General features: G+C 57.1%; 1 protein-coding gene across 12 annotated transcripts in view; it reads right to left on the bottom strand.

Annotated features, from left to right (window-relative positions):
* ARHGEF7 (Rho guanine nucleotide exchange factor 7) overlaps positions 1-12,786 on the bottom strand; it is a 107,616-nt gene that overhangs the window by 40,403 nt on the left and 54,427 nt on the right. For all 12 annotated transcript variants that reach the window (XM_043892367.1, XM_043892355.1, XM_043892357.1 and 9 more), the window contains one exon: positions 10,040-10,128. In XM_043892367.1, coding sequence (XP_043748302.1) covers positions 10,040-10,128 — 89 coding nt within the window. The remainder of the gene's footprint in view (positions 1-10,039; positions 10,129-12,786) is intronic.

Genomic DNA, 12,786 nt, shown 5'->3' with positions numbered 1-12,786 from the left:
GTGAGTGAGGGCCCAGGAGAGGACGGGAGTAGGGAGCAGGCGGTCAGTGTGAGCGAGGGCCCAGGAGAGGAGGGGCCGCAGGCAGACAGTGTGAGTGAGGGCCCAGGAGAGGACGGGAGTAGGGAGCAGGCGGTCAGTGTGAGCGAGGGCCCAGGAGAGGACGGGAATAGGGATCAGGTGGTCAGTGTGAGTGAGGGCCCAGGAGAGGAGGACAGAGGCAGTGGGCGGTCAGTGTGAGCGAGGGCCCAGGAGAGGAGGGGCAGAGGCAGGGGGTGGTCAGTGTGAGCGAGGGCCCAGGAGAGGACGGGAAGAGGGATCAGGCGGTCAGTGTGAGCGAGGGCCCGGGAGAGGAGGGCAGGGGCCGCGGGCGGTCAGTGTGAGCGAGGGCCCGGGAGAGGAGGGCCGGGGCCGCGGGCGGTCAGTGTGAGCGAGGGCCCGGGAGAGGAGGGCCGGGGCCGCGGGCGGTCAGTGTGAGCGAGGGCCCGGGAGAGGAGGGCCGGGGCCGCGGGCGGTCAGTGTGCGCGAGGGCCCAGGAGAGGAGGGGCAGCTCCAAGCGCACACAGAGCAGGCAGCCCCGTCCCGGGCGGTGCGCCAACAGCCTGACCCTGTACAGGCCGCGGGGAGGCACTGACCAGTCCTGGCCAAGGTGGATGAGGCAGGGACCGTGAGAGATGAAGGCAGCCAAGGCGGGGCTGGCTCAGCGTGGCTCCAGGCGAACCTCCGGCCACCAGGCCTGGGTTCTCCCGGACGAGCAGGCAGAGGCTCTGGGCAACCCCAGGAGCCAAGGGGACGCACGGGGGCAGGTCCGTCTGGAGCACAGGCAGGGTCTGTGGAGGTCTGCTACAGCGTGACGGACGTCCACTCTAACATGTAATATGCAGTGACCGCTGCCCATTGGGTCACGTCTGCAGTCTCTCAAAGACAGAGCTGCTGCGCCTGTCGTGACACCAGGCGAGCGCGGACACAGACGATGTGCATCTTCTGTCCGCTGTGTAAGGAACGCTGACCGGTCCCTGGAGACAAAGCCACCATGCCGCAGGACACGGAGGGTCCTGACAGCCTGCTCTCCTCCCAGAAGACACAGTCAGGAAGGCTCGTTCTCTGATGGTGACAGGGAGCCTGCTGTCCCCTAGGAGAGGTGCTGGAAGACTGTCCACCCCCGAAGGAGTGGGCATCCGGCCTCTCCAAGAGAAGGGCTTCACTGACCTCCCCTGGCCGGGGGTCTGTCACCAGGCCAGAAGCGCAGCCAATTCCTCTGTCACACCCACCAAGCTCAGAGAGGTCACACACTTGCTCCCTTTAATTACACAATCCCATCACCATGGACTACCGCCCTGGGTAATTAATCCTCAAATGGGATGCCCATCTGCAAACAGAATGGTATGGTGGCCTCAAACACTTCTGAACACACTTCCTAATAACCATGAGTCCCTGGGACCAGTCAATCCTAAAGGAAATCAACCCTGAATATTCACTGGAAGGACTGACGCTGAAGCTGAAGCTCCAATACTTTGGCAACCTGATGTGATGAGCTGACTCCTTGGGAAAGACCCTGATGCTAGGAAAGACTGAAGGCAGGAGGAGAAGGGGAGGACAGATGATGAGATGGTTGGATGGCATCACCGACTCAATGGACAGGACTTTGAGCGAACTGTGGGAGTTGGTGATGGACAGGGAGTGCTATCCATGGGGTCGCAAAGAGATGGACACGACTGAGCGACTAAACAACAGAATAACCATGAAAACCTCTTAAGGGCCAACACTTATGAGGCACCTTAAGGCCAAGTGCTAACCCCCTTAACGCTACAAGGCCGAGGCCAGCATTACCAGCGTTCGGTTACAGAGACAGCAGACTGCAGGCAGCGGGGGGGGGCTTCCCCAGGCCAGCCCGCAGCAGGGCATCAAACACAAGGGCACACAAGGCCCGACGCCCCACCAGGCACCTAAAGAAGGGCGCTCCTGACCATTCACTGACCGGAGACTGAAACACATCTCACACTCGAAAATAAACTGTCCCGCCGGGCTCTGTCACCAAAAACGGGTCAACTCTTCGTGTAAAGCAAAGTCACGGGGTTTCTTCTTCCACTGTGACCCTCCGTGTCTGAGCCCCGACTCCGCCACCCGAGGTCTCCACTCCCGGTGACATTCCAACCCAGCCTGAGCCCCAGGGCCAAGGCAGCCCTCCAAGCCTCCTTTACCAGTGGTACCGAGGAGTACAACTCCGCCACGCTCCCTGGCACACTGCCTTCTACTTTCAGTGATAACACTTTTACACAACAAAATCACATTACCTGCCCAATTTTATATTCTGTACTTTATACTCACTGTACTTAAAATGAAAACATGAGCTGACGTTTTTTAAAGCCCCGTTTGCACCTGTAAGAATCAGAAACGGATCCACCACTGGTGTCTGAGGCGTCGGTACATGGCTACACACTTAGGTTGCTTGCAGCTTATTGCTAAACAAAGCATCCTGTGAAAACATCCTCACACAAAAATCTCTGAAATCATCTCAGGTAATCTTTCTGGGGTGGATTTCAAGAATCAGAAATACTACATTAAAGGCTTGAGTGTTTTCAGAATTCTACAGTTTTTCTTTTGAGAAACACTTTCTGGTTCTGCAGGTGAGGAGCATGAGAGTGGTCATCCACCCAACAACAGGTAAAAACCAAAGAGACGGAAAATCAACAGCTCCTCTCAGATCCACAAGGGGAGGGACGCGAGGTCACTGCCTCCAGGGTGAGTCTCACTGCCCGCAGCGGACGCTGTAACTGGACCCGCCTGAGCATTAAAATCCCTGGGGCGACAGAGTCAGGTGGGAACCCCCCACACCCAGTCTGGGGCAATTTACCTCTAGGAGCTCAACCAGGTACCCAACGTAAGCATCAGAGAAAAGTTGACAATCCGGGTGATTCCAACTCAGACACTATAAAGATCGGGGTCCCCAGGGGTCGGGGTGAGGGTGGCAAGGAATGAACAGGCAAGACACAGAGGATTTTCAGGCCCTGAAACGGCTGGCGCTGTGAGGGCGGAGCCACAGCGTCTGCAGGGAGCGCTGCAGTGACCCCTGGACTCCGGATGGCTGTGTCAGCTGGCCCACCTGGAGAGCTGCGGCCGCCTGCTGAGTGGTGCTGAGGCGGCGGGGGCTGCAGGGGGCTAGCTCTCTCTCAAGGGCACGGTCAACTCCAACTGCGCTGTCTGACAGTGTCCAAGGAACTAAAGAAAACTATGCCTAAAGAGTTTTTTAAAAGTATGAGAACAATGACTCAAATATAGAATGTATTGACCCATAAAATGAATCAAATGGAAATTATGAACTGAAAGTTACAATAAATAAAATGAAAACTTCATTAGAGGGGCTCAAGGTCAGAAAACTGAGCAAACACAAAAAGACCCACAGAGATTTTACACTCCCTAGAACAGAAAAAAAAAAGAAGAAAAATGAACAGCACCTCAGAGGCCTGTGTGACACCCAGTGCTTGCCAACACATGCTCAGTGGGCGTCCCAGAAACAGGGGAGGCAGAGGTGTGACCAGCCCGAGGACGGCCGTGAACCACTGAGATCCTCGTCCTCTCCCCGGTGTTGTCATGGTTGGTCTGGACCCTCACACACCAGCAGCAGACACACACCCTCCCCACTCACGCCTTAACTTCCAAATGCTTGCACCACCTCCACCTCCGGCACTCCCCCGCCTCTGACACCCTCCCACCTCGGGCACTCCCCCGCCTCTGACATCCTCCCACCCACAGCACTCCCCCGCCTCTGACATCCTCCAACCCACAGCACTCCCCCGCCTCTGACACCCCACCCTCCCACCTCGGGCACTCCCCCGCCTCTGACATCCTCCCGCCTCGGGCACTCCCCCAGCCATGGCACCCCCCCACCCACAGCACTCTCCAGTCACTGGCCCCAAACCCTCCCGTGACCTCAGCCCACGCTGGCCTCACCCCCGGACCGGGTGCTCGCCCCTCAGTGGGGTGGAGTGCCTGTCCCGTGTGCGGCTGTCCATGCAGGCGCAGCGACAGGTGGAGTGTGAAAAGCTTCACACACCGTCTCTTCCAATCGCCCAGGTGCGCCGCGTGCCCCACATTTTACTTTCCTGTGTAGTTTACAAACATGGAGCTCAGGCAAGCTGAAACTGAGTCCTGGCTTAGTCACTCACCGGGTTTGTTCACTTTTGCAAAACGAGCACGACGCTGAAAGATGGTCTCCACACTCTCCACGCTGATGTCCCAACAACCACACGGGCTGTTCAGCATGCTGTTTATGCTCTCAGCTACGTGAACATCAGTTTGGATGTGAGACTGAAGTCAAGGTGTCCCCTCCCCCGGTTCAGAGTCAGCAGGCCCTGTGCACGGGGCTCCTCCCCCTGTGTACGGGGCTCCTCCCCCTGTGTGAGCGCGGCTAGAGATGGACGGACCTCTGGAAGGGCAATGGTCACGCTTCAATCCGAAGGGGGCCACATGCTACTACTGGACCTCCGGGAAGCACGGCTACCTGGTTCCACAACAGCACCCGGTGGGAGCGGGGCTCCCGGAGACAAGGGCAGCACTGTGGGCCCCTGCGGGAGTCCTCTGATACAACCCCTGATGGACACAGATGGGAGTCCTGATACAACCCCCGATGGACCCAGACGGGAGTCCTCTGATACAACCCCCAGACGGACCCAGATGGGAGTCCTCTGATACAACCCCTGGGCGGACCCAGACAGGAGTCCTCTGATACAGCCCCCAGACGGACCCAGATGGGAGTCCTCTGATACAACCCCCGATGGACACAGACGGGAGTCCTCTAATACAACCCCCGGACGGACCCAGACGGGAGTCCTCTGATACAACCCCCGAAGGACACAGACAGGAGTCCTGATACAACCCCCGATGGACACAGACAGGAGTCCTCTGATACAGCCCCTGGACGGACCCAGACGGGAGTCCTCTGATACAACCCCTGATGGACACAGACGGGAGTCCTCTGATACACCCCCCGATGGACACAGACGGGAGTCCTGATACAACCCCCGATGGACCCAGACGGGAGTCCTCTGATACAACCCCCGATGGACCCAGACAGGAGTCCTGATACAACCCCCGATGGACACAGACGGGAGTCCTGATACAACCCCCGATGGACACAGACGGGAGTCCTGATACAACCCCCGATGGACACAGACGGGAGTCCTCTAATACAACCCCGATGGACACAGACAGGAGTCCTGATACAACCCCCGAAGGACACAGACGGGAGTCCTGATACAACCCCCGATGGACACAGACGGGAGTCCTGATACAACCCCCGATGGACACAGATGGGAGTCCTGATACAACCCCCGATGGACACAGACGGGAGTCCTGATACAACCCCCGATGGACACAGACGGGAGTCCTCTAATACAACCCCCGATGGACACAGACAGGAGTCCTGATACAACCCCCGATGGACACAGACGGGAGTCCTCTGATACAACCCCCGATGGACACAGACGGGAGTCCTGATACAACCCCCGAAGGACACAGACAGGAGTCCTGATACAACCCCCGATGGACACAGACAGGAGTCCTCTGATACAGCCCCTGGACGGACCCAGACGGGAGTCCTCTGATACAACCCCTGATGGACACAGACGGGAGTCCTCTGATACAACCCCCGATGGACACAGACGGGAGTCCTGATACAACCCCCGATGGACCCAGACGGGAGTCCTCTGATACAACCCCCGATGGACCCAGACAGGAGTCCTGATACAACCCCCGATGGACACAGACGGGAGTCCTGATACAACCCCCGATGGACACAGACGGGAGTCCTGATACAACCCCCGATGGACACAGACGGGAGTCCTCTAATACAACCCCGATGGACACAGACAGGAGTCCTGATACAACCCCCGAAGGACACAGACGGGAGTCCTGATACAACCCCCGAAGGACACAGACGGGAGTCCTGATACAACCCCCGATGGACCCAGACAGGAGTCCTGATACAACCCCCGATGGACACAGACGGGAGTCCTGATACAACCCCCGATGGACACAGACGGGAGTCCTCTAATACAACCCCCGATGGACACAGACAGGAGTCCTGATACAACCCCCGATGGACACAGACGGGAGTCCTCTGATACAACCCCCGATGGACACAGACGGGAGTCCTGATACAACCCCCGATGGACCCAGACAGGAGTCCTCTAATACAACCCCCGATGGACACAGACAGGAGTCCTGATACAACCCCCGATGGACCCAGACGGGAGTCCTGATACAACCCCCGATGGACACAGACGGGAGTCCTCTGATACAACCCCCGATGGACACAGACGGGAGTCCTCTAATACAACCCCCGATGGACACAGACGGGAGTCCTGATACAACCCCCGATGGACCCAGACAGGAGTCCTCTAATACAACCCCCGATGGACACAGACAGGAGTCCTGATACAACCCCCGATGGACCCAGACGGGAGTCCTGATACAACCCCCGATGGACACAGACGGGAGTCCTCTGATACAACCCCCGATGGACACAGACAGGAGTCCTGATACAACCCCCGATGGACACAGACGGGAGTCCTGATACAACCCCCGAAGGACACAGACGGGAGTCCTGATACAACCCCCGATGGACCCAGACAGGAGTCCTGATACAACCCCCGATGGACACAGACGGGAGTCCTCTGATACAACCCCCGATGGACACAGACGGGAGTCCTCTGATACAACCCCCGATGGACACAGACGGGAGTCCTCTGATACAACCCCCGATGGACACAGACAGGAGTCCTGATACAACCCCCGATGGACACAGACGGGAGTCCTGATACAACCCCCGATGGACACAGACGGGAGTCCTCTGATACAACCCCCGATGGACACAGACAGGAGTCCTGATACAACCCCCGATGGACACAGACGGGAGTCCTGATACAACCCCCGAAGGACACAGACGGGAGTCCTGATACAACCCCCGATGGACCCAGACAGGAGTCCTGATACAACCCCCGATGGACACAGACGGGAGTCCTCTGATACAACCCCCGATGGACACAGACGGGAGTCCTCTGATACAACCCCCGATGGACACAGACGGGAGTCCTCTGATACAACCCCCGATGGACACAGACAGGAGTCCTGATACAACCCCCGATGGACACAGACGGGAGTCCTGATACAACCCCCGATGGACACAGACGGGAGTCCTCTGATACAACCCCCGATGGACACAGACGGGAGTCCTCTAATACAACCCCCGATGGACACAGACAGGAGTCCTGATACAACCCCCGATGGACACAGACGGGAGTCCTGATACAACCCCCGATGGACACAGACGGGAGTCCTGATACAACCCCCGATGGACACAGATGGGAGTCCTGATACAACCCCCGATGGACCCAGACGGGAGTCCTCTGATACAACCCCCGAAGGACACAGACGGGAGTCCTGATACAACCCCCGATGGACACAGACGGGAGTCCTCTAATACAACCCCCGATGGACACAGACGGGAGTCCTCTGATACAACCCCTGGTGGACACAGACGGGAGTCCTCTAATACAACCCCCGATGGACACAGACAGGAGTCCTGATACAACCCCCGATGGACCCAGACGGGAGTCCTGATACAACCCCCGATGGACACAGACGGGAGTCCTGATACAACCCCCGAAGGACACAGACGGGAGTCCTGATACAACCCCCGATGGACACAGACGGGAGTCCTCTAATACAACCCCCGAAGGACACAGACAGGAGTCCTGATACAACCCCCGATGGACACAGACAGAGTCCTCTAATACAACCCCCGAAGGACACAGACGGGAGTCCTGATACAACCCCCGATGGACACAGACGGGAGTCCTCTAATACAACCCCCGATGGACACAGACGGGAGTCCTGATACAACCCCCGAAGGACACAGACGGGAGTCCTGATACAACCCCCGATGGACACAGACGGGAGTCCTCTGATACAACCCCCGATGGACACAGACGGGAGTCCTCTGATACAACCCCTGGTGGACACAGACGGGAGTCCTCTAATACAACCCCCGATGGACACAGACAGGAGTCCTGATACAACCCCCGAAGGACACAGACGGGAGTCCTGATACAACCCCCGATGGACACAGACGGGAGTCCTGATACAACCCCCGATGGACCCAGATGGGAGTCCTGATACAACCCCCGATGGACCCAGACGGGAGTCCTGATACAACCCCCGATGGACACAGACTGGAGTCCTCTAATACAACCCCCGAAGGACACAGACAGGAGTCCTGATACAACCCCCGATGGACACAGACAGGAGTCCTCTGATACAGCCCCTGGACGGACCCAGACGGGAGTCCTCTGATACAACCCCTGATGGACACAGACGGGAGTCCTCTGATACAACCCCCGATGGACCCAGACGGGAGTCCTCTGATACAACCCCCGATGGACACAGACGGGAGTCCTCTGATACAACCCCCGATGGACACAGACGGGAGTCCTCTGATACAACCCCCGATGGACACAGACGGGAGTCCTCTGATACAACCCCTGATGGACACAGACGGGAGTCCTCTGATACACTCCCCAGACGGACCCAGATGGACACAGACAGGAGTCCTGATACAACCCCCCGATGGACACAGACGGGAGTCCTCTGATACAACCCCCAGACGGACCCAGATGGGAGTCCTCTGATACACCCCCTGATGGACACAGACGGGAGTCCTCTGATACAACCCCCGATGGACCCAGACGGGAGTCCTGATACAACCCCCGATGGACCCAGACGGGAGTCCTGATACAACCCCCGATGGACCCAGACGGGAGTCCTGATACAACCCCCGATGGACCCAGACGGGAGTCCTCTGATACAACCCCCAGACGGACCCAGATGGGAGTCCTCTGATACAACCCCTGGGCGGACCCAGACAGGAGTCCTCTGATACAGCCCCTGGACGGACCCAGACGGGAGTCCTCTGATACAACCCCCGATGGACCCAGATGGGAGTCCTCTAATACAACCCCCGGACGGACCCAGACGGGAGTCCTCTGATACAACCCCCGAAGGACACAGACGGGAGTCCTGATACAACCCCTGATGGACACAGACGGGAGTCCTGATACAACCCCCGATGGACCCAGATGGGAGTCCTCTAATACAACCCCCAGACGGACCCAGACGGGAGTCCTCTGATACAACCCCTGATGGACACAGACGGGAGTCCTGATACAACCCCCCGATGGACACAGACGGGAGTCCTGATACAACCCCCCGATGGACACAGACGGGAGTCCTCTAATATGGCCCCCGATGGACACAGACGGGAGTCCTCTGATGCGACCCCCAATGGACACAGAAGCAAGGGGCTCCCGCCCTGGGACGTCACTGGGAATCAGGATGGCACTCCTTGCCCCCTGCAGCCTCCCCGGGAAAGAAAGCAGTGTCTTACCCAAGAAGGGGGAAGAGAAGGCAGCCCCACGAGTCCACAGTAGAGGCAGCAGCTAGGAGCACAGGGCGACTGGGTCAGGTGTGAGACTCACTATCATGGGTATTGTTCAAGCTCACAAACTGCTCAGGTTTCAAAAGGCAGCAAGTTTCAGGATTCTGAAACACTTGTCTTCACTATTTACAATGTCCAGATGCTCACCTGTAACTTCATACTATTTATATATATACACACATCAATCCCAGGAAAGACTATGGTAACACACAAGATAAACTAAACACTGTACTGGTCTAGAGAACTGACAACCTACTCTGAATATGAGCCTAAGGGCACTTAAATCTGCAAATCACATTATGACCTTTTAAAATCCCATGCTGAAGACTGGAAACCATACGGGGAAATAATCCCAACACCAGGTTATGCAACAAGCACAGGGACAACTGCAGACACAAACACAAACACATAAGAATGTCCCAGAACGGCCTCGGGAGCAGGAGTCAGCACGGCCGGTAACCCCTTCTCCAGGGAACCCCCATTCTACACATCGAGTTTCAGATATCGAAAAAACATGTTACTCTTTAAAAGCGCCCCTCAGTCACTCACCACACTGTAGTAGCCTTTGTTAACGGCAGTTGTATCGAATCCTTTGGGAGGGCTCTTCAAGGCTCCGGATTTCGGTGACACGGGCTTCTCTGAAATAAAGACGGGAGGGCAGGCTCACTCATGGCTCTGGCCGAGACCACCAAGCGCGGCAGCCCCCACGGCCTGGCCTCTGGCTCCAGCTGAGCCCCAGACCACAGGGAGGTGGAGCAGAAGTGCATGCGGCCAAGAGGCCCCAGCCCGCACCCCCTCCTCACGGTCAGCTCCCGGGGGTCAGAGACCCCCACAGCTGGGCCTCCCCACCCAGCCCAGCCTCCCCGCTCAGCTGAGCACCTCACGGATTACACACCGCTGCTGTCAACAAACAAAAGAACGCATGAGCCATGCGTCAGCTCAGGGTGCAGCATGGGTGAAGTCTGGCCCCCCAGAACAGGAGGGAACGCAGGCAGTTAAGGGGACGCAGTGTTAAGACATCAAGACCCGCAGGCTGGAGTGCATCTGGAGGGGCCCAGGTCACTGAGAGCGCAGAGGGCCTGCTAACACAGGCGACAGACAGAGGAGAGAGCCACCCCAGGCAGGGCGCTGAGAAAAGCCACACTGTCTTCAGAACCTCCAAGCCAGAACCAAAGGAAAGTGGTCACGGTTACTGCAAGGATTCAAGTGCATCGCAGGCCTTTCATCCAACTCCACTCTAGACAGACCTCCTCAGCACAGGCACTGGAGGAGCGCCTGGCGGCTGACTCTGTGGCTCAAGGTGTGTGCGTGAGTGCCTGTCAGTCCCTGCTTCTGCGAGGGGCTGTGTCTGTCACCGAGGCTCTGCGGGGGCGGGGGGTCTAGCCCTGGACCTCCAGCTACAGAGGCTGGTAGTGGCCCACGGCTGGTGGGGGGAGAGGGGTAATTCTAACGGGCACACCCCGCACCTCCTCTGCAGGGCCCTACCGAAGACAGCTGGCGGTGCCCCTGACCACACCTGTCCAGGACCTCCCTCTCTGGCAGCACTGCCCTCCAAACACCCTCGGGCACCGGGTCCCAGATCCCATGTGCTCAGTATTTCCATGAGCTTCTCAGCACCGGAAACCCATAAAAAGCCCAAAGCAAAACGCCTATCTTTAGCTGTGGGTCCCCCTCCTCCTGTGGAGCGGCTGACCTCAATCTTCCTTCAGTGCCTCTCTGTAAGGGTTTCCAAAAGGGTGAAAATACAGAACAAAACAGAAGGTGCTATTCCCAGCTGAAACAATTCTCTCTGTCCACGGAATGGAAAAGAGAACTCCACGGGAAATAAGTAACTTTTAAGCCACGAGACATACAAGAAGGAAAACTTCCCTCCCTATTCTTATATCTGCATCTTACCATTTAACTGTGGGAAAAAAACTGATGTTTCCATCTGAAGGAAAAAAATGCCTTTTCCTCCTTAAAATACGCCATCTGGAGGAGGCATATGCAACGACAGTAAAGTGGAGATGGCTGAGCTGAACCACAGCCCTGGGATCAAAAAGAAGTCCACGGCAACACAGGTCAAGCGAGCTTAATTCATGAGTGACTTCAATCTGCTTTCAATTTTTTAAAAGCAAATCATTTGCCAACTGCCTAATTTTATCAATTCTTAAGTTTAAGACATACCTCTCAACACCACAGTTAATAACATTTAATCACCTTACTATGAGAACCAAAAGAAAAAGGTTTTCTAAAGCAAGCTACAGGCGAACATTCTACAAAAACAAGAAACAGGCAGAAGAGACAAAGACAAATCAAGGTTTAGGTCCAAAGAGGTTGTCTTTTCTCACTCAAAAAAAAAAAAAAAAAAAAAGGAGAGCATACGACATGCTGGGCTCCAGACAGAATCCTCTGGGCTGGGAGGTGTCAGGAACACACTGCGTCCAGACGCCCCCTGAGCCGTCACATGGAGGGCCGCCAGGCACCCCCTGAAGGAGAGCCGGGAGGGCGGGGGCTGGCGCCTGCCGGCGTCCATGGAGGTGCAGGCAGAACCGCAGACCTGTGCGCCCCAGGGGCCTCCAGCACCTCGAGAGAGAACCTGGACGTGTTAATGCAACACGACAGAGGTCAGTCACGGCCACTCGTAACAGAGGAAAACGCACAGGAAACAGATCTTAAAACACGGTGCCTTCCTAGTGTCCTAAGCAAAACAAAACATTCTGCGGCCCACCCAAGAGCTAAAAACAGACTCCACCCCTGTGAGGAGGGCAGGGGAGCCCCGAGGATGGGACAGCGCACCTTCCAGGGCAGCTCAGGCAGCCTGTCCTCCCTGTCACGCAGTAAATGTTACAGTGCTGATAACAGAACGTAGACACAGATGTGCTGAGAAAAGGGGGCTGAGCCCCCCCACCAGGCGCGGAAAGTAATGAAGGCTACGCACGGCAGCACCGGCGCAGGGTGGCCCCAGCCCAGCACATGGGGTCCCAGAGCCCCGCGCGCCTCCTAAAAGGAAGCCGGCCAGAGAAGCTGCTCTGGGGTGGGGGACACCGCCCAGGAGAGACCAAACGGAGCCTGACCCACCCAGCGTGTGATCCAAAGCCACACCTCCTCCTGAGGACCCTCGGGGTTTCCCAAGGGCGAGAAAGCTCTCTGGGGCCCAGAAGCCAAGGTCAGCCGTCGGGAAAGGAGGCACCCACTGAACAGCTAGCCGTCAGAGGACAGCCAAACAGAAAACAAGCCCAAGAACCAGGGCACCAAGGGAGCGTAAACAGGAAGCATGCAAGGGGACCAGTCCTGATATGCAGAAATAACACGAC

Source organism: Cervus elaphus, chromosome 30 (assembly GCF_910594005.1).
Source record: "Cervus elaphus chromosome 30, mCerEla1.1, whole genome shotgun sequence".
Classification (NCBI taxonomy): Eukaryota; Metazoa; Chordata; class Mammalia; order Artiodactyla; family Cervidae; genus Cervus; species Cervus elaphus.
The sequence above is the reverse complement of the archived record's forward strand: the minus strand, read 5'-3'. Positions and strand labels throughout refer to the sequence as shown.